This window comes from Glycine soja, chromosome 10 (genome assembly GCF_004193775.1).
Source record: "Glycine soja cultivar W05 chromosome 10, ASM419377v2, whole genome shotgun sequence".
NCBI lineage: Eukaryota > Viridiplantae > Streptophyta > Magnoliopsida > Fabales > Fabaceae > Glycine > Glycine soja.
In genome coordinates, this window is record NC_041011.1 from 683,002 (window position 1) to 705,482 (window position 22,481).

General features: G+C 28.4%; 2 protein-coding genes across 2 annotated transcripts; both read right to left on the reverse strand.

The window, feature by feature from the left end:
- Positions 1-2,664: 2,664 nt before the first annotated feature.
- LOC114370032 (serine/threonine-protein phosphatase PP1-like) lies at positions 2,665-8,482 on the reverse strand. Its single transcript, XM_028327325.1, has 4 exons — positions 7,884-8,482; positions 5,208-5,767; positions 4,916-5,113; positions 2,665-3,097 (listed from the first exon to the last, which is right to left on the reverse strand). The coding sequence occupies exons 1-4, from the start codon at positions 8,056-8,058 to the stop codon at positions 3,071-3,073; spliced, it is 960 nt and encodes a 319-aa protein (XP_028183126.1). The 5' UTR covers positions 8,059-8,482; the 3' UTR covers positions 2,665-3,070.
- Positions 8,483-20,143: 11,661 nt separating this feature from the next.
- On the reverse strand, positions 20,144-21,087 carry LOC114370564 (ethylene-responsive transcription factor 1B-like). Its single transcript, XM_028327951.1, has one exon. The coding sequence runs from the start codon at positions 20,984-20,986 to the stop codon at positions 20,483-20,485; it is 504 nt and encodes a 167-aa protein (XP_028183752.1). The 5' UTR covers positions 20,987-21,087; the 3' UTR covers positions 20,144-20,482.
- Positions 21,088-22,481: the final 1,394 nt, after the last annotated feature.

Here is a 22,481-nt window from a genome sequence, read left to right on the forward strand (position 1 = left end):
AATGTTAAAGAATATAGCTTCAAGATACTCTTGTTTAAGATAACTAAAAACATTTTTAACATGGGTATTTACATGAATTGTTTAATTTTAAGTAATATTTTTTAATTTTTTTTTCACAAATGACATGACATTGTTAATATAAACACCTAACTTAACAAGTTTATACCATAGACAACATATTTTTAAGTATTGTAAGACCTGCAAAATTAAATTAAATATTTATTTTAACAATTTCAGTATTAAATTGAACTTTCTTATAAAGTGCTTAAAACTATGTAGAATTGAAAGATTCATAAAATTAAGATAAACTACTTGTCTAATTAATTATGCATTACAAATGCTCTAATAACTCTAATTGAATCGTGATCAAACTTTGAAATTGATATTTATTAACAAAAACTAACAATTTAATAATTAGCATTTGTCAATAAAAAATATCAAACTCAGAATTTAAGATTATGAGACTATGGAGATATAAAAGAAAAATCAATATAAGTATAATGAGCAAATCAATTAAGTCTAGCTAGTTCAAGTTTTGAAGAAAAAACAGTTTACTTCAATTTTTATAATAATAACTGAAAATCACAATTAAAAAAATATATGTTTTAGGTTTTTTTTAATCGGTTTAACCTTTTTTTTTCTGATCGGTTTAACCATTTTAAATAGTTTGATTCAGGTTTAAATATCCCTAAGGTATATATTATACCTATTTTTTTTTTTTGTTTTTTGTTTTATAAGAAACTGCTGTACTATAGAAATTCATTCTTCAGTCAAAAAATAAAAAAAAGAAATTAGTTCTTAAAATTGTTAACTTGTTAATCAGTTTTTTTTAATGAACTTATATTGATAAACATTTATAGAGATTATAATAACACAAATAATAACTTTTAGCTAGTGACGAATTTTATATTGGCTAAATAGTACTGCCCACATACTAAATTAAAAAAAAATATTCACAAAAAGAGAGAGACTAAATTAACAAACCTAGATAAAGCACAAAACGTACAAGTTTCAAACACAGGCTTGCTTTTGACATATGGAACCACAAGTAGCACATATAAAAATAATTTTACCAATATACAAGCCGTACAAGTCGAAAACATTATTTCTTTAATTATTTATTGTACTCGTCAACTTTGAGCTTATATCATTATTCGAGTCAAATCACGCGCGCACATTTTAATGCCGATAAATTTTCTTTTTTCTTTTTGGTGGTTGGCAACAAATTATCTTAACGCTTATGTAACATGTATAAAACAAAATTATTTGCTACAACAATGAATAAAAAGTAACATTTGATGGAAATATTTCATAGACTTAAATACGTTTTTAATAGGTACAAGTAGTAAAGATTTAGTTGTTTTTTTTTCTGAAAAAATTTACTTGTAATCTTTTATTGGTGTGAATTTTGTGATTGATTAGCCGTGAAAATATCTGACCGATAATGGGCATGATGGATTTATTGATATATAAGTAATTAAAAATAAATATATAATAATTAATTATTTTTTAAAATTAAAGTTTTAATATAATTTTTAATTTTTTTTTTATAAATCTAAACAAAGACAGAATGATAATAGAAATACTGGAGAGAAATGGATATACTGGATACCTAGCACGTACGGGTTCCTTTTTCCCATCTCTCCCAAAGGACCTTAACACTTGAATTTTAAGTTCAAATCATTTGAATTTTTAGTAGAATATGTTTATTTTTTATCGGTCGGCAGAGTAGAATAGTTTCATAAATATAAGAAGAACCTATAAAAATATATATAGGAAGAAGAAAAACAATAATAATAATGTGAAAATGAAAAAACCAACAAATACAACAAAAAAACTTTGAAAAATAAAATAATACAAAAATGAAAGAAACTAAATAATTTCAAATAGAGTTTCTTTTTAGTAAATAAATAAGAATAAAAAATTAAAAACAAGGCAATATGAAAATACAAAAATCTAAAAAAAATAGAATTAAAACATGATAAAAAAAGTCAATTATTAGTTATACAGGAATTTAATGCAAACTTATTTTTTTAAAATAATTAGAAAATGGTAGAAAGCTCTGTAATTAATATTTTAGTGTATTTTCTTACAGAGTAATTTCTTAGTATATTTAAATCATACTTGATGCACATCATTTTATTAAAAAAAACATATTAATAGCTCAATTGATATCGGATGTCCCTGAATTGATTTGGTATTTATAATTTGAGAAATGCTAATATACTTTCTAACACATTATTTTTAATACTTTTTTCACTTTTGATTAAAATTTATTGAAAGTTATAAGAGTACAAGTGGAGTTTATTAAATAATAAGTGAGACATTTTTTTATTTTAATAAATTTAACTAATAAAAAATATTGAAAAATGTATTACTACCACTTCTCTTATAATTTACACGACTCCTAAAAATAAATTTAGAGCTACATTTTTTTTAGACTATACGTATAACCTAAAATAATCCTGCGTTAGTTCATTCAGGTGCCATGTGGGTGGCAATTTAAAGCTGAAATTGATAATATTAAAATGAATAAGAATAAGGGTCTTCACAATTAGAATTTTTAAGACATTAGTTAAATAATTAAAATAAAAAAATATTTATTATAAAAATCATAAGAAAACATAAAAAAAATTATAAATGGTATAATTTTACACGTCCTAATAAAAAAAAGTCTTTTTTGTTTAATTCCTTAAGCAGTGTTGTAAGAGCCAAAAAGTAATTAGAAAGCAAGTCGAAAAGTATGCTGCCATTTATAATACAACAGGAGATATGAAAAGGAGAATTGCATAACTGTCTCTCACATAAAAAAGCTGAAAGAAAAGAAAAATGAAACCTGACCCCCTAAATCTGTGTTGACAACATGGTACATATTGAGAATGCGCCAACACAGAAAAACACTTTCAGCTATACTTGAAAAGAAAAAGCAGAGATAATATTCCTACGTTCTTCATTATATTGGTAGTTGTAATACCCTTCCTTCACATTGAAGTGAACACGGATATCAATTTGTCCATGTCAATTTTTTGCTATGTTACAAACTTTATTGATCTAAGTCAGCTCAATGGGGTCATACTCTAGCAGCATCAAGAATTGCCTGTTTGAAAAGAAAAAAAGCATGGCAAAACAACTTAGAACATATGGTGCAGGTGTTTTATATAGAAGAAATTGATGGGATTCGAGTAGATACAAAATTCAAACAAGAAAATTGTCTTCATGATTTATTTTTTCTCCTCATCTACTCTTGCAGTTATATTTTAACAAAATCCAATACTTAATTCATATTTAGAAGATATAACTATGCTTAATTATAGATTTGGAAACATCAATCACAAGGGTTGGCCTATGTTCTAGTTATATAATATGCACGAAATTATAGGTTTTAACTTTAGTGTCACTATTGTATATAAAAAATAGATTTTGGAAACATGATACTCGACATACATAATCAATCCAACATCAACTGTATAAATGACGTATTCAGTATGACAATTTAAGAAGCCTTCTTTATAATGGATAGCAAAAATATAATGACAATTACACTCATGATCTGCAACGAGCAATTGTTGCAGCTAAGCTATATTAATAACACTCTGCTTTTCTTCTAAAAAAAAAATAACACTCTGCTTCGAACAGTCAGAGGCTAGTCTTCCTAATGCACACTCATAATAACAAGGGTTGTGTTATTTGCACACCAAATTCTATAAACCACTTTTGCAGTTTTCTTATTTAAAAGTTGGAATGTGTTGTTTCTCTTGTTTTATTGTCGGCAAAGGAAGTGATGGACAATGGTATATTGATTATTGACAATAATGTGCAAATATCACAGTTAAAATCAATAATAAACATGATATTCTTTAGTACTTGTTAAACTTCAATAATCATAAATATATTGATTTAAACTAAATTTAACATAATCTAGCTTATTTTCTATCATTTTATCAAAATATTGAGATAATATTAGTAGGGTGAATTACTATATATTCATATATTATATGCAAAACTACTCTTAGCTAAAAATTTTATCTGCAAGAATCAAATATAAGTATCAAAAGATTTATAACATTTACACACTTTGTTTAATTAAGTAACCAACCGAGTTAGAGACCCCTTGGTTTAACTAATGTAGATCTTCCTCTAGTTACATAAACCTTTTTTCTATTACTACATTTAATTTCCCAGTTTTCTCTAGTTTGGATTTAGGTTTCTATATTTTCACTTATTTGGCTTTTGGTCCGTAAGAATGAGTGTTGGCTCCTATATTTGGGTTTTGGTCTTGTTATGGTTTTGATTTATCTAAAAGTAAATGGTCCATATTGATAAAAGATTGGTCCTTGACTTCTTATAGTTAATTTATAGAAGTGCTGGTCCCTCAGGGACCAAGATTTATAAGGGTGTGAAAAGTTTGGGGTCTATGCCTCTATGACAAAAAATAATAAATAATAGAGACCAAAATCTGAATCAAGAAAATCGTTAAGACTAAAAGTTATCTTAAAAGTGTCTGTTTGGTCATTTGCATGTATAAACTTAAGAATATAATTTAGACTATGACATTCATATATCATATATATGAGGGCATGTCAGATACAATACATGTTTTTGATCTTTACAGAATCTGTAATTTCAGAAACATTGCAAAATAACAATTTTAATATGGTCAGGTACAAATCAGAGAACTGGTCAGCTTTAATTAAATCATTTATGACTAATTATGCCCAGAAACCACTCCCACCATTCCCTACAGCAAATTGTGTGCCAATAATCTTTCCTGAATATAGTTATACTAGTCAGTAATCTCACCTTATGTCATTAGCAACAACATGAAGAAACTACCAAAAAAATGTTTCAATCATTTATCATTGCAAATTCTGGATTCAAGAACTAAAATACCAAGATTTTTGTTAGAAGTACTAGCCTTGAATGTAGTTTTGCTCCCAAAAGCAAACTTAGGCTTTCTGTGTTCCGCAGGCCTTAGTATCTGAAAAGAGCACATGAGTGTCTCATCAACACTCATCATTGCTCCAGCATTGTCAAATTCTCCACAGTAGTTAGGTGCAGAAAAGATAGTCACAAGTTGTCTATTGGCAAAAAACTCATATCCATCTTCAACAACCTACAAAAGAAAACACACAAGAAGTTTATGCTATACTTGAACTCTTTCTACAATTGCATACTCAAACTTCACAAAAAAAAAATGCATATGAAACCTGGTGTGCTCTACAAATCAAGTCTAGATCATGCTTTCCAAGAAATTCTGTGACCCTGCTAGCACCAAAAGTATATGAAACTCCACGGTCGTTCTCTCCCCAACCTTCAATGTCTTTACTAGGATCAGACCACAAGAGATCACATAGTAGACCACTCTCAGGTACTTCTGTTGGACGCGGCAAACTACTAATCTGACTTAGATTGTGCAATTCAGGAGAGAGTCCACCATGCATACAGAAAATCTTTTCTTCAATGATAGCTGCCACAGGCATGCAGTTGAAGCAATCTGCGAATATTTTCCACAGCCTGACATTGAATCTTCGTTTGCATTCGTCATAGAAGCCGTATACGCGGTTTACAGAAGCACATTCATGGTTGCCTCTAAGAAGGAAGAAGTTCTCAGGGTATTTTATCTTGTAGGCCAAAAGAAGACACATAGTTTCAAGGCTTTGCTTTCCACGGTCGACATAATCGCCTAAGAATAAGTAGTTGGAGCGAGGAGGAAATCCACCATGCTCAAATAGTCTCAGAAGGTCAGAATATTGACCATGGATGTCTCCTGGTAACATAGTGATATGAAACAATAATATTAGTTCCTACCTTGTATTAATAAAGATTTTTTTTTTTACTGAAGAAAATCATGTGCCATTTTGCCATAATCCTAAGAAAAATTACCATTTGAAGATGGACTTCATAGCCACTAGTCTCTTAATGAGAAGATTGGCATAAAACTGTAACATATGAAATGAAAATAAACGAAGTTTAAGCAGTACCTACTAGCCAACGAAGGAATTCAGGTAACCATAGTTATTAATTCTGGAAACAGAGTAAATAAAACTGGCATTTCATGGCATTGCCCTTGGAGCAACTTTGATGCATTTAACAATGAAAATGGGCGATGAACACGGTGTGTTTGGTCATCTTCAGTTAAAATTGCACAAAAACATGTAGTTCAAGAACTCATTGACTAAATACCCTTCAGCTTAAATACATTGAATACATTGTATATTGTAAAAATATACCAACAAACAGAGCTTCTCAATCAGATACTTAAATTGTGAAGGCGCAAATTTCTTGTCTTATTATTTATAAGTGAAATTCTGCAATACATTTGCCTAGAAAGTAGAAGAGGCAGTTTCATTCCCTAAACAGATATCATTTAATTAGTATACTTCATTTTGGGCCTTCACATATTCACCTCTTCATGACATCTATTTTCTTGAATTTTGCTTAATTAAATTCATAGTGAAGATAATTTTGGTGCAGGGTAGTTGGTATAGATATAAAGTTTCGAGAATATATCAAAAGTTGAACTGAGAATAATTTTGTGAAGCAATCAAGAAATCTAAAGTGGATGATTCAAAACTTGTACAACAAACAAGAAGCAGAAGTGACAACTTAACATTCCCAAAAAGTAAAATATAAGTTGTATAACTAAGCCCCAGAAATTTTAGAGGTTATCTCAGAATCTAAATTTTCTAACTGTTTTGGTTTCCTAGAGTATTCTGACTATTCTTCCACTCAACAGGTAAGAGATTTTAATCCCTAACTACTGTTAGGTGCTAAAGTGAAAACCCTTCTTAACCATATTCTTTTTCTTACTTGTTAATCTCGAGATAAAATCCAGGACCTGATGTTTAAGAGACATGAATTGCTTCCGTTCTTCAATTTAGATCAACGCATCTTCTAAATATTCTAATAAAGACCCGATACTCTCAACTCTACAATCAGTAGCACTCTAATATCCAACAATTATGTTTACTTCCATTTGCTGATAAATTAAAGCAACCATGGACAATATTTTGTTCAGTTCAATTATTTGAGCATAAAAAATTGACATGTATATAAATTATTTTTAGGTTAAATTAATATGTAGTTCTTCATATTTTTATAAAATTTCATTCTTTCCCTGATTTTTTTTCTTTTAATTGGGTATTTGAACTTTTTTTTCCGATTGGATCCTCATGTCTAATTGTCCTAGTTAAAAATTAACTACAAACACGTACATACAATGAACTTAATCAGTTGTGAGAGTTTCAACTTTCTCCATGACCAAACAATTAGGCTTGTGATAGACTATTTGAATTGAATTAACATGCTGAGGTTGAGACTTTGTAGAAATCTTTCACAATTAATTCAGTTGTGTTTATAATATACTTCAAAAGTACTAATCTACTATTTGTACCTCTAATAAGGTGTTTGTGATTAATTTTTCATAAGGAAGATTTGAAATGAGGACTGAAATGAAAACAAAATAAAAGTTTAGAAACCTAATTAAAAGAAGAAAAAATAGGTTTAGAAACCTAATTGAAAATTTTGTATAAAAATGAAGACATGCAAAATAATTAATCGTCATCTTTATCTCTTACTTTTTTATCTTTATTTAATACACATACATAAAATAGAATAGTATTTTTTATTTTGGACACCTATAAACACCCATTAACATTTATTATTTCTTTCAATCTATTTTTTTGTCACATCGTATATGCAAGACATAAGCCTAGTAGGATCAGTCTAGTATTGGAGATTTAAATAATATACATGAAGTCATGTATAGATTCTAATATCAGCATATTATATATAAAGCATAGTGATATACTAAAATTGACTAAGAAACTAATAAGTGACTAAAAAACATAAAGAAAAATAAAATGGGGTTGGCAAATAGATACCGCATATCTTAATTGGGGCCTCAAGTTCCAATAGATTGGGCTGCTTCAAAAAGATATCTCTGGAAACCGCACAAAGTTGCCTGATTTCTGCCTCTGAAAGCTGAACCTGTTTCCCAGGTCTCCCTCTGACTTGAAGCAGCCTATTGATGATACCATCAAGAACCCCACGTTCCATTCCTTTGGCTACTCAAAGATAAGAAATTTAAGCAAAGAACAAGATCAAAGCAAGAGGAGAAAAAAATGCTTAGAAGAATAAAGACCAAGAAGTTTATGTTGTTGAGTCTTATATAAGTAGCATATCATATCTCAAAAACTACGGACATAACTTCAACTCAAACAAGGGAATCGATGCTTTGGTTTTTGATATATATAATCTTTTGAGGGTCACTTTTGGTTCTGTTAATGCTGGAGGTTCTTGGAAACGAGTGGTGGCAGTTGAATTGGGAAGGACAAGAATATATTCGGTCGGAGGAAAGAGTAGACTTTAAAGTTTAAACAAAACTATAACACATATAAAGACTCATTATGGAGGGAAGGAAAGAATGAAGAATAAGTTGAGGGAATTAATAGCGAATGAAGAGCAAAGTGAAGTGTGGTTTAGTGGTGTTAGTGATTACTGCATAATATTTAAGTATTCTTTCTCATATACTCTTTATTATTTGTTTTTATTTTTTTAAGAACTATAAAATTATGAGTATAGTTCATGAGGTTAGACCCACAAAGTTATGTAATTTTTCATAAATTAATTCCAATCAATTTCTTTTTTGACTGGATTAATTTCAATTATTTTTATTAGTATTTCTTTTATTTCTTAATTTGTAGTAAGTGTGAATTTACAGTATCATCAAGCACCTAGATCAATTGTGTTAAATAGTTTTATCTCCTCTTGATCCTAGTTATCCAATTCAAATAGAATTTCCCTTAAAAGATATATCTGATTTAGAAAAAAAATGATGAGGAACATGAAATTCAAAGAACTCCTTGGATTGCACTTGCCACACTATGGGGCCAAGCAAATCTCTCAAAATAGTAAATTCTAATCACAAATGAACGCGTCAAAGAATTTTCTTTGGTGGCTGTGATTAATTGATGTATTTCTTTATTTTCTTTTCATAAAACGGGTTAGTTAGAAATTGAAAACCTAGTTAATAGCTGAAAGTTGGTAATCAGAAACTGAAAAATTATATTATTATATTATAAGTGTTCGGTAAAATTAGTTGTTGGGATAACAAAAGAGTGTAAAATGATATAAGAGTAATAAAATTGTGATTTATTTAAGGAAAAAATATGTTTTTAGTTCACATACTTTTATTAAATATTATTTTTAGTTCTTAAACTTTCATATCCTCAAATGTATTTTTTTTATTTTCTAAAAAAATTAAAATTATGTGAAAATTTGACTATTTTTATTTTAAAAGAAGTTATCAAATCTCTCCCCCAAACACATCATACCCTAACTTTTAATGGCTTCATCTCTATTTTGGTTTCCACCTTCATTCGTCCATAGTTTGTGTTGTAAATATGTTCATGTGTCTTATTTTGATTTTGTTTGTTTATTGATTGTAGTTTTCGAATAAGGATGAGAGTCCCTCTTTGTATTTCGTATAGAGTCGAGCGCACGAAGAAAGCAATCGAGCAAGAGTGAAGTTTCTTTCTATTTTGATTCTCTTCAAAAATAAAACATTTAGTTTCTATAAAATTTTTAATTCAAAATACCTCCTGGAATAATAAATTATCACATTTATAAAAAAAATTACCAACATATAATCTATGTGCCACGTAATAAACAACGTCAACATCATATGCAAGGGAGGACTAAAAATACATTTTTAATAATGTACATAGACTAAATTGAATGATATGAAACTTCGGAAACTAAACATATACTTTTTCCTTTATTTAAAAAGGTAATCATGAAAATTGATAAATGTATTAAGAATAAAAGAAAAGAAAATATAAAAAGTTAGAAGTTAAAAATTAATATTTTAAAAAATATTACTTCAAGTAGTATTTAAAAAAGCGTTAGAAATTATTAAGAAACTACTAAAAAAATTTGTTTACCAAATATTTAAATAAACTTTTCAACTAATAAAAAAAGTTAAAAACTAACTGAAATATTTCGAACATACTCAATGTACATGAGATTAAGAATTGAAATGGTTAATAAGAGAGTCTAATTTAGTTAGTTGAGTAAAATTATTCCAACCACAAAAGTTCCTACCTTAAAAAAGAGAGTTGACATGGGTTAGGATGTCCACTTAATTTTTAACTTCATCACATTTTATTTTGCTAGTATGTTATGTTTTTTTTTAACTCTCTAGTTCATTAGAGGAAATTTTTTTTGATTAATTTAAAGTTCGACTAAAAGGTAAAACTCGGATAGTACCTGAATGATTCAATATTAATTTCACTGGGAATGTTATTCATGAGTATTTGATAAAAATATGTTCGGTTAATTATAAATTCAGTTGGAAAAATTTTTATATTCCTGGAAATAATGAAGACATATGTTTGATTAAATTATTTTTTCCTAGAAATATATATTATAATTACTAAAATATCCTTATTATGTTATAAAAAAATGTTATATATCTCATATTTCCATAACAAAACCTCTCTCATTACTCCTTTACTAATCATTTATGACCCAAAATATAGATATACCTATCTACACCACATACATGTAAGAAACAATTGACCATGAAAAAAAAATTATTGTAAGTCAAATTCATGAGATTGGTGATAAATAAAAATTGACACATGAATGCAAATTTTGATAATGAAAAAAATTAACAAACAAAAATGAATGGATCATTGAGAGGGAGTGTGATAATGAGTAAGAGGAGGGTATATGTATATTTTTACTCAAAGAGAATTTTTGTCAAATAAAAATAAATATTTTTTACCCCTCCACTAGGATTAAATATTAATTCAAGGTAAAATTATTATTTACTTAAGTAAAAAAAATATACATGAAATTAATTATTTTATTCTTCATAATAAAAATGAAATTTTTTTTTCTCTTTTGTCGCAAGACTAAAAAATCTAGCCATAAAAGAAATGCTCACTAATAAATTAAATAACAAAATTACTACCCTCAATATCCCACGCCAAAGACAATTTGAGGAATGGGTCAAACTTTCATCAAACTGATCATTGATTTCAATTGGGATTAACCTTATCCTTCATTTCATTAGATGAGTAAAAGTCAAACAATAAAATCTAGATCTTAACCTTGATTGTAATGTTCCACCAACATTGCATTAAAAATGACACGTTTCATTAGAAGATAGGTTGAACAACGCTATAAAGTGGGCATGATATTGCTCTTGTATTTGCACCATCACTAGAACATATAGAAAAACCAAGTAATACTAGCCAAAATATGTCTCCCAAATACATGTCCCTTTTCCTCCTAGTAATACTAGGGATGGCTTTTCTGGCCACTACTTCCCTTGCTGATCGTCGTTTTCTTTCGGTGGAAGATGGTCATGATCACCATCACCACCACCCACCAAAAAAACACTGGCCTCCAACCACACAAAATGAACCTTCAAACGTAGAAAACAAGGAGAACACTGAGGTGGAGGATGGTCATGATCATCACCATCACTACCCACCTAAAAAACACTGGCCTCCTACCACACAAAATGAACCTTCGAAAGTAGAAAACAAGGATGGTCACTATAAGCCTCCCCACAAGAAGCATCCTCCTTCGGGAAATTAATTAATCTAGTGAAGCTGCTACGTACTACCATGCATGCACTCTTGTGAAAATATATTAGAGTATATGGTTTAATCAATTAGAGTCCAATCTCTTGGCTCTTGAAATAAAGGCATGCATTAATCCGATGTTATTTTCTTGTATTAGTGTGGTTGTTTTTGCTTTGGTCACTTTGGCTTTGTATTTGGTTGAAATAAAGATGCACATGCTACATGTATGCAATCATATATGTTATCATTTCCTTAATTTTCTTTGCAGCTTTGTCAACTAGGGTGACAAACTATTATTTATGAAATGAATTATTACGTATTTCCTTCATCGTTGATCTTGAGTATGTACATTAGTGCGTGTGTGCAATGTTTAATTTATGAAACTAAAAATATGCATGCGTTATATATATTCAATCTCTGGATGTTGCTTCACTTTAGGACACTTTGGCAACACAAATTTTAAAAAGCATTTAAGCCGAGCTATTTAAGAGTGCTCATCCAAAGGATCAACCATCAACTCAGAATATACTTAAGTATCAGAAAAAAAAAATACAAAATAAAACGGCATTTGAAAACACACACATCAACCGTTTAGAATGTAATTAAATGCATGGGAAAAGACTGCATGAAGTAGATGAATTAATTATTCCATTTTTTTCTTTTCACAGAACTATTACATTCTCAACATCATATGATTTTGGTCAATCTTCACATAACTAATGAATATGTTTAATAAAATATTTTAATTAATTTTTAATTTTTTTATTAGATGAAAATCTTGTTTCACAGCTTGGTAAACAAGTATATGTTAATGATTTTTAACATTTTTGAAACACTACTTAAAATAATATTTATTAAAATGCTAACTTTTACCTTTTATGTATTTATATTCATTCACTTTTTGTCCTCACACATTTATTAGATTTTTTTTAATCTTTTCTATTTAAGGTAAAAAAAATTACCTTTTTTTACATAGGATAGGATTTTCTCCTTTTTACTTTTTCATTATATATGATATTGACTGTGATATATAATAAGTTAATGTAGTTTTTTTATATTTTATAAATAAAAAGTGTTTAAAATTAATTTAATGAAAAATTATAAATACTACAAAATATATTTTTATCAAGAAAATTAAATTAAAATTTTTATAAAAACATTACATAAATATGTTCATTATATAATTTTACATGTTCATTACTTCAATATATAATTTTACTAAATATTTATGATTCAAAAAGATAATTTTATAACTTTTACTTACCAGATAGCTTATAGCTAATTTTTTAGTTAATTTTACTAAATATAATCATAATTTTTAATTTGAGATAATAAAATTAATAATATATCAGATGAATATTGATCAGATCACATAATTCCAAACTATTTACTAATTTTACACTAACTAAATCTTGATTTGTTACAAGAAGAGGGACTTAATTAATTTCAGTCTAAGGAATGCTTAGCATAATAAATATTTCAAAACATTTATGGTTATTGGTTAACATTTATTGAAAAATATGAAATTATCATGAATGATACTAATTAAATAAGTAATTAAGACTTACTAATTTTTATGATTTTCAACAAATTTTAATCAATAGAAAATAGTGCAGTTCATTAAAAAAATGTATTGCTAACATTTTCATTTCAATCCAAAAAGCTTGTTAGGGAAGCGGAGAACTTAAAGCATAGGAGAGGAAACAGTTGATAATGAATTGGCTAAGATTGTCCATTCCTTAATTCTCATTCAAAGGTAGGAATAGATCAAGTTGCTTAATACGAGCTTTATGACCTAATTTATATTAACTCACAGGCATAGTGAAATCTATTTATTAAATAATTTAGTCAAATTTTTCCTAAAAGAGTAAATATGTTAGGTTATAAGTTATTCAAGAAGTTATTTTGATCTAATATATAGATTGGTTTATAATAATAATAAGAAGAAGAAGAATGGATTAAATTTTTTATAATGAGATTTGTGAATACTGTGAGAAATAAAATTAGTGAAGAAAAAATCATTTACATCACTAAATTCAGTCACTAACTAATTAAATTTGTTTTCTTCTATATATTTAAAAATTTAAATTCGTTAACTTACATGTAAGTTTAAATTAATTATCTTATGTACAAGAGTAAGTTTTGTTGATTTATTTACAAATTCTTTTAAATTAAAAAAAAGGCTAATACTAAATTTTGCGGAGGCTAAACAAAACCAAAGCCTTACGAAAGGACTTAAATGAAGTAGCTAAACCACCCTAAGACCTTACATTTGAGAAATGGATTAAGCTTAACTTTACAAAGTGCTTTCATAGTTCGTTATGTATATCGATGTATTTAATTACAATCTTAAATGTTGATATTTTAATCAATGGTTATGACTTATGATCGACCACTTTGTTTAAACTTTAAAAAAAGTTTTTTTTTAAAAAAAATGATTTTTAAGTAGATAAAATTTGCTTCTTAATTTTTTTTATAAAAAAAATACAATTTAGACAAACATACTAGAAAAGTAAAAAATTACTTATTTTATTCAAAAATGTTTTTTTTTACCAAAAAAAGCTTTGTCGTTGTGCCAGCTTCCTTCACTTTAGAACAATCAAAACTAAGCCTAACATACGCCAAGCCTATTCTCTTTTCAAATTACCTTGTAATAAAGTAACTAATACTTAAAGAGACACAATACATATAAGCTACCTAGCTATTACTTCTAGTAATAAACTAAACCTTGTATACTCTCCTATTTTATTTCCAAACTTATGTACAAATTAAAGGGCTTGTCTGTCAGTGAGAGTAAGTAGAGAAATTGAGGTTAGCGTGCCTTCTAGACCGTAAGCTTTAACCAATATCACAAATTAACTCTTGCACTGAATAGTTTTGAAATTTCTTGAAAACGACTTTGAGAATGAGCTTGTGCTGCAAAGTTTAATTAATTTGACTTTCTAATATTGGCAGTTGCATAGTTTGAATGTACAAGTTATCATTTTATATCTGCATATAGCTGTTGTTGAAAAATATCCACGGCTGATAATCAATTGTTCTAAAATATACTACTGCAAATATAACTTAAATATTTCAACGTCTTTGTTTATAAGGCAATGACACTTTAGTAAATATAACTCAAATATTTCAACGACGTTTTTGTTAAAAACGACGTCGAATTCGCTTTACAAAAAGGGGTAAATAGGTACGTCGTTGTAAAATTATAAAATTGATGTTTCCAATGGTTATAAAAACGACGTCGAATTCGCTTTATTTTATAACTTGTATTATATAATACTTTTTTATTATAAAATTAAGATAAATAGGGATAGTCTTGTAAATTTTCTTAATCATTACGTCCATGATCAATAACAAACAAAGGGGTCACTTGTTAAATATTAACACTTTCATATACTTGGATCTAACAAGCTTCACTCCTTTCAACAAAAAAAAAAATGCAGCTTCGCACTCCAAAATTAAATGTATTTGCTATTTTAAATATTTTTTAAGTATTAATCCACACAATATGTAGGGGCACTTATTGAAGAGAAAATTATAAGGAAACTGATACTAATTTATCAAACAAAACATTTTAGAGATATACACCTGACCAAGACTTTGTATAGCTACTCCTGTCATTTATGTTGAGGCGAGAATAAGTGAGATGCCAAAGACACTTACACACACTAGTAGATTGAAACTCTAATTTGTGATTATTAACTATTAACTATTAACTATATGGTCGGAGTAAAGGAAGTATGCACTACTAAAGTTTTTGAAAGTTTTGCATATATTGGTATAGTTTGATAAAGAGCATGATGCATGAGAGGTGAGGTTAACTAGACATGCAGGGAAGTTAATTTGTTAATTGGTTAAGTGAACTGTCTGAGTGGAAGCTGTATGGTCCTAACAAGTGTGGGGGAGGGAGGTCTGTGCCTGTGAAGCTAATTCTATTTATACATTTGCCTATGTTTTCTTTCAATTGATCTTTTTTTTATAACCATAAGGTATCTTTAATTTTGTATTTAACACCCAACTAATATCTCTCTTATTAAATCAGTCCATTTTTAAGTAAAGTAATACTTCTAATTTTAACTCTACAGCCAAATTGATTTGATGCGAAATGTTTGGACAATCAATTAAGTCTATTTTTTGAGAATTAATTGTTCCACGAGAATTTTGGATAAGGGGTGAAACTCCCATCCCCAATCAATTTGAATATACTATACTTTGGTATAATTGGATTATGTTTCTATGAGTTTTAAGTAAAGTTATCAGATTTGTACTTGAGAAAATAGATCCAGTATATATATTGTGTGTGCATCTACAAAGTACAAAGGAAATTAAAAACACCTTGTATAAAAATCAATATAAAGTCATAGTGTGTGTTGGAATGTAAGTGCATCTGAACATAGTTTGTGTTGAGAATTTCTTATATTAAAAGTCTTTTTGACGGTGGATCTAAGAAACGTGTTTATGAGTGGAGTGACAGTACAAATATTTAGAATATATGAGTTCTAATGGTTACCATAAAATATTTATGAATGATAATGACTTTCATCTGAGGAAAATACTATCATGCTAATGAGACTCATATTTGAGAGAAATATTATTAGTTTGACAGAAGATATGCAGGTCCCATAGATCTTAAGACATCAAAACTTCCAAAAACATTTTTCCTCTAGAAAACCTATAAGGCTCTGGACTTCGATCCCATGGATCCATAACATCCTATTGGTCAGTCCTTACTTCGGTGAAGTTGCTACAAAACACAAGAAAATAAATCAAGATTAAACATAAAAGACATTAACTACTAAATCCTAGTTTTTTTTAGAAGTAGTAAATCCTAGTTAAACCTTGCTTTTTATTCAAACTTTACTCAAATAATGGGCATAAATAAAATTTAAAAGCACAAGACATATGATTAATTAGTCCAAAATAACAAGAAAACATAGGAATTTATGGCGATTATCACTGACCAATGACTGGACTTCAGCATAGTTTGTTAGTGATGCTTGCTTTTCTTTTGAGCAACTTATGCATGGTGCAATACAAGAAATTCTCACTCATTTTCGTGAATAAATTAATAAGAGTTTTCATTTAAAATTGAATTTCTTCAAAGATTAATTGGACTTTGGAGCCCGAGTTGCAATTTTGCCATTTAAGCCTAACTTCGACAATCATTTAGCACAAAAGGCTAGCCGAATAAGCCATGGGCTAATCTATTTTCCAACTCATGTCTATTAATTAAGGCTAGCCGAATAAGCCCATGCCGAAATATTTGATATTTCTAAATAGCTCACGTTAGACTACTTCTCCCAATTGTTATTTTCTCTGGGTCAAAGTTTAATTAGTGATTTAATGATTAGCATATAATGAGAATACTTGAACCATTTGTTCTTCTCTTTCGAAATGTTAGCCAAATTCACTTAATTATGCGGGGGTGGAAATCAAAGTTAAATCATGGATTTCCACTAATAAATACCAAACTACCATGCTAATCGTATATGAAACAAATACCTTAATTTTGATCATTTCACATGACTTGGACCTGTTATGAGACCATGACCTTGAAATTTTATCGTTGATAAATTATAATAATAAAACACGTGGCAATTAGCAGATGTTGGGGATTGTTCTGCAAATGACAATGTGAAGCCACTCAAACTAATAAAAAAAGAAAAAGTTGAATGGTACAGAAATGCATTGCATAAAAACTATTTAGCTATTTCTTCTTATTTATCATCATAATTTACCCAAGAGGAAATAACTTAATTTAGATCATCAAGATAAAATATTCTGCATAAATATCAGGTATATCTGCTTGAAAAGAATGTAACTTTTAATTTTTGGTTACCTTTATAACATTTTCTTTGGGAAACCATATATCAAATGTATTCCAAAATTGTGTAGAAGTTCACAGGTAGAGGGTATGCCACTTAAAATCCAGGAAGTTTCCTCTAAGACAACAAAATTGATATTTTCCATTTTAAGACCACTGAAACGAGAAACCAAGAGAAAATGGTAAAACATTAAAAAAGGTATATAATAATAAAGAAAAACCCACGTGAGAATTAAAATTAAAAAAAGTCACAAGATTTCGGATTCTGGTCCAAGTATCCCACCATTTCAATTAGACCAAAATCAATTGCCAGAAGAAGCTTCTTTTGTTTCAAAGTTGGACTCTAAAAGTTGGCCAATAGAAGAGTTTAATATTAAACTAACCAGGTTGGGATTTGATAACATTTTTAGATATCTCACCAACTTAGTAGGGCTCTTTCCTTCCCCTTTCCTTTTTCATTTTCTACACAAACTGATATTGCTGATGAAATACTAATATTTTTTTTTCTCCTTTTCTTGCTATTTTTAATTCCCTTTTCGTCAAGTAAACCTTGGCACTTGGGTCCCATTCTCACACCAATGTGTTTTCGAGTCTTTATTTTGCAAATAATTAGTTATGGTCACGAGAGACAAACCTAGCCTCCAACCATGGCAAGCTATCTATGCCACTTGTTTTGAGCAGAACCATACAGAGAGAGAAGTTTGATGACCTATGCTTGCCATACTCATCATGAAAAGGAAGCATGTACCACGTCATATACCATGTTAAAAAAAAATACAAGTGTTAATCAATTGGGTCCTATTATCTTCCATCATCGATCAAACATTACTTGGAATTTTTGTAATAACTTTTTATTTTATATTATGATATTGGTATAAAATATTTAATATTAAAAATTACACACACATATATATATATATATATATATATATATATATATTATCTAAATCATCGTTGTTATGTGTTGTCATGAGTTAATGGTCGAATAATTTATTTATTTTTATTTTTTTTAATGCATTTCAGTTTTGTTTTAAAAAAATTTAAATACTCTATTCTATTAGTATTTTTTTTCTTATTCTTTCTTTTACCAAAACACCTTATATTGTAATGGTTTCAATACTAATTTAATATGTATCCCGATTTTAAATTTGAATAATCTGAATAAGAAATTTAAAGTATTATCACTTATGTTAATCAATGTTGAGTTGATAATTTTTTATGATTATTATCATTATAAAATTATCACATAAAACACTATTTTCTTGTCTTGCTTCTTCACAAATTACTGCATTAAATTGTTTCCATGCTAGAAGTCTGAAATTTTGCACGCTTGAAGACAAAATTGACGCCAAAAGTCATAAGAAACACCGTGCATGTTACGCGTGGCTTAAATCGTGCAGAATTGAACCATCCCAAATTGACTTAAAATGTGATATGAGCTAAATCTACAGTCACCTTAACTAATTTAGAAAAGCAAACTCTTACCTGATGAATGTTTAAATTATATTTTCTTTTAATTTTAGAAATTACTCCCTCCATACTTAGTTATAAGATTTTTTTTAACTAATTCATATTTTTTTTGTTTTTTAAGAAAAATAATTAATTTAATTAATTATATTAAATTTATTAATTATTTATACTATTATTTCAAAATTATTCTTTTATTATCTCTCTATTCACATAATTATTCATTAATGTTTGAAGAAAAAATAATTAAGTAAATCTAAAAATTAAAAAAAAAATCTTATAAAAAGATACAAATAATTTTTTCAAAAGTAGTGGATGGAGTATAACTTTTAAAGATGAAATATATTATAATTTAGTATATTAAGGGAAACTTTTTTTCTTTATATCACTTTTAGAGTGATTCCCTATAAAAAAAAACTTTTAGAGTGATTTATGATTAATTATGAACATATTATTATTAATTTAGAATTCAAAAAGATAAATGGTATTTTAAATGGTCAAATTATATATTAATTTCAATCCTGCACCGAACCTTCATTTCGTTTAAATTTAATGCGAATAAAAAGTCCGACAAGAGACAACCAAGTATTGAATTTTTTTATGGAGGGATTTTTTTATACTAAATTTTCATGGAGGAATTAATCTTTGAATATCAAGTAGAGAGAGAATACACTTATTGTATGATTGAAAGAATAGTCTGTAAAAAAAGTATTATTTTAAGAAAAGGAAGGAAAGACAGTTTTTTTTCAGTTTAAATTAAGAGAATTGCATAAAATTTATAAAAATAAAAAATATCAATACGTTAAATTAATTTGTTATTTTATTTCTGTTACTATAAAAAGAATAAGGAAATTATTTTTAGAAAAAATAATTCTTTATAAAATATTTATTAAAAATCTAAAACCTGTTCTTTCATTTATTTCTTTCAAAATTTATCTCCCAAGCATGTTCTTAGTGTATACCTATTAAGAAATAAAAAGTCTTAATTCAACAGTAAAAGTTTAAAATAAGTCAGTTAATCAAGTGTATTAAAGAAAAACAAAATAGAGACGCTCAGTTACGTTTTTTAAAACAATAAGTAGAAGAGTTGTAATAATTTATATATTTATCCAAAAGAGACCAGTGTAATACTACTATAATTAATTTACACACTAGCACTGCTATTCATTGTATGTTCATCTTTACAAGACGGCAAAAAATAAAAAGGTCCCATTACATATTTTGCACTTAAAGGGAAAGTGCAAAAACGAAAAGATAAACTCAAATATAGATTATATGATCATCAGTAACATGACATTATGACAAATGTTCTTTCTACCAAAACAAATGATAAATGATAAAATACAAGAACAAAAGAACATAAGAAACGGGTGCCAGCAAGATATATAACTCCATCATGGTCACCACAAAAAAAAAAAAAAAAAGAAAGAAATATCAATGACCATAATTACCATGGTCACTAAAAAAAAGTACATAGGATATATTAACCAAGCAAGTAATACTTAGAAGTATAATTTTATTGATTACACTAAATAAAAATAAGCAATAACAAATCTGAATAGCTGAAGCTTATTTGTTGGCAAGTCATGAAAGATTAAACAATGGTTGTACTAGGTAGATCAGAGCACATCAACAAGTGTTCCAAATAATCAGCCCCAAGGTCATGGAAAACAAGGACATCTTCCTTCTTCCTCTTAGCAGCCAAGGAGTGTCTCCTCTTCAAGGCCACAACGGGAGAGCATCCATCAAGCTTCATGTCTCTAAGAGACTCCTTCACCTTCTCCACGGGGAAGTTGAGCACCGCGCCGGAGCCCCTCATGGAGAATGCGGCTTGGTCATACGCCAGCGCGGCGGCCTCGGCGTTGTCGAATGTCCCAAGCCACACCCTCACGCCATGCCGCGTGGAGTCTCTTATCTCCGCCGCGAACTTCCCCCACGGCCGCCTCCGCACGCCGCGGAAGCTGCTCCTCTTCTTATGCACTTGCTCTTGGTTGATGGTCACTTTTTTTTCTTGGTATGAAGTGATGATGCCATAGAGAAGCATGTCTTCTGGGTCGTTTTCGTTGAAGGGGAGGAGCTGATGAGAGGAACTATCCATTCTAACACCAGATGAGTAAACAGAGTTGCTCTGTTTTTTTATTAGTTTTCCAACCCCCCCACTCTTCCTTTATATAGCTAGAGATAATTCTCCGTCAAATCCGATATGCTCATTCACTTGGATAGTTTTTTCTTCTTCTTCTTTTTTTTTTTTTAATAACAAAAAGTTTAAGTGAACCCACATTTTAGATGAGTTTCTTTTTTATCTACTGCATCGACATTTGTTGTCTCACCTAAATATATAAAGATAGTATAAAAGAAAGAAAAAAAAAGTATATTTTTATATATTATAATGATAAATATTCAAATTGTAACTAACATCTTGGTGGTTTGAGTGGTATTAGCTTATTAGGAATGAATTCTTAAGTAAATTATTGAATTTAAATTTTTTAGATAAAAAATGTGGTAAACAAATCCTACTAAAGATATAAATTTCTGACGAGCGTTAATTATCAACAGATTAGTAAATAATTTACATGAACATGATGATGATAAAAAAAAGTTACTTAAATAGGAAAGAAATAAAAGATGTAATGTATCATGTTATGATTCATATGAGAAAAAGTTACTTATTAAATATATAAAGTGTTTTATTCGTTCAAACTTAACAAGTTGGAGCGAAAAGTATAGTCTTCGTGGGCTCTTTGACACGTCAATTGGTTGTATAATTGACGGTTGGAGACCAATGGTAATGAGAATATTCATAACCAACGTGGCAGGTAGACATTTTGTTGTTTTTTTATGACAATAAATAATGGGTATTTTTAGACTAATTTTTAAGTCTAGTACTAATCAATTAAAATACGTTTTTGATAATGCAATAAGTTGGAGGATTAATCACAAACTTAGATAGAAGCTTCTTCAATTTCATAACTTTATGGCGAGTTTTATTCGGAAGTAAGCAAATTAGATCGTTTCATGCTCTTATAAAGGTGTCAAGATTATCTCTAACTTTCATTTTTTTTGTGAGTTGAGTTTGTTCCTACCTAGATTAACCCTATTATTTTAAATCAAATGGTATAATTGTCTTTGCATAAAAAAAGACGATCTTTCTCCTTAAATAAAATTACTATAAATGTCAAAACTCTTTTTATTTTATGTATTTGTTGCATGTTTAAATAAAAATGAAAAGAAAGAACACACACGTCAAAATCAGTCCAAAAACGTAGTCCTTGTCAAACCAAGAGGGCATTCTAGGTGACCTCAATTTATGACGTCATATATATTTTAAATATATTTTTCTGTTTCTGTCAGTGCAAATTCTCAGTTATAATGAATACTGTTTTTTTTGTTTTTTGCTTTTGAAGTAAGTTATAATGAATCCTGTTAAAGCCAAAAGAAGTAAGTTATAATGAAATAAATGAATCCTGTCAGTGTAAATTTATTTTATATTTATAAAAAAATAATCATTTATGCGTCCAAGAGTCTCTGAAGTCTGAACAATGCCACAATCTTACCGAGTATCTATTATTCTGTGTCTCTGTTACAGTCTCACT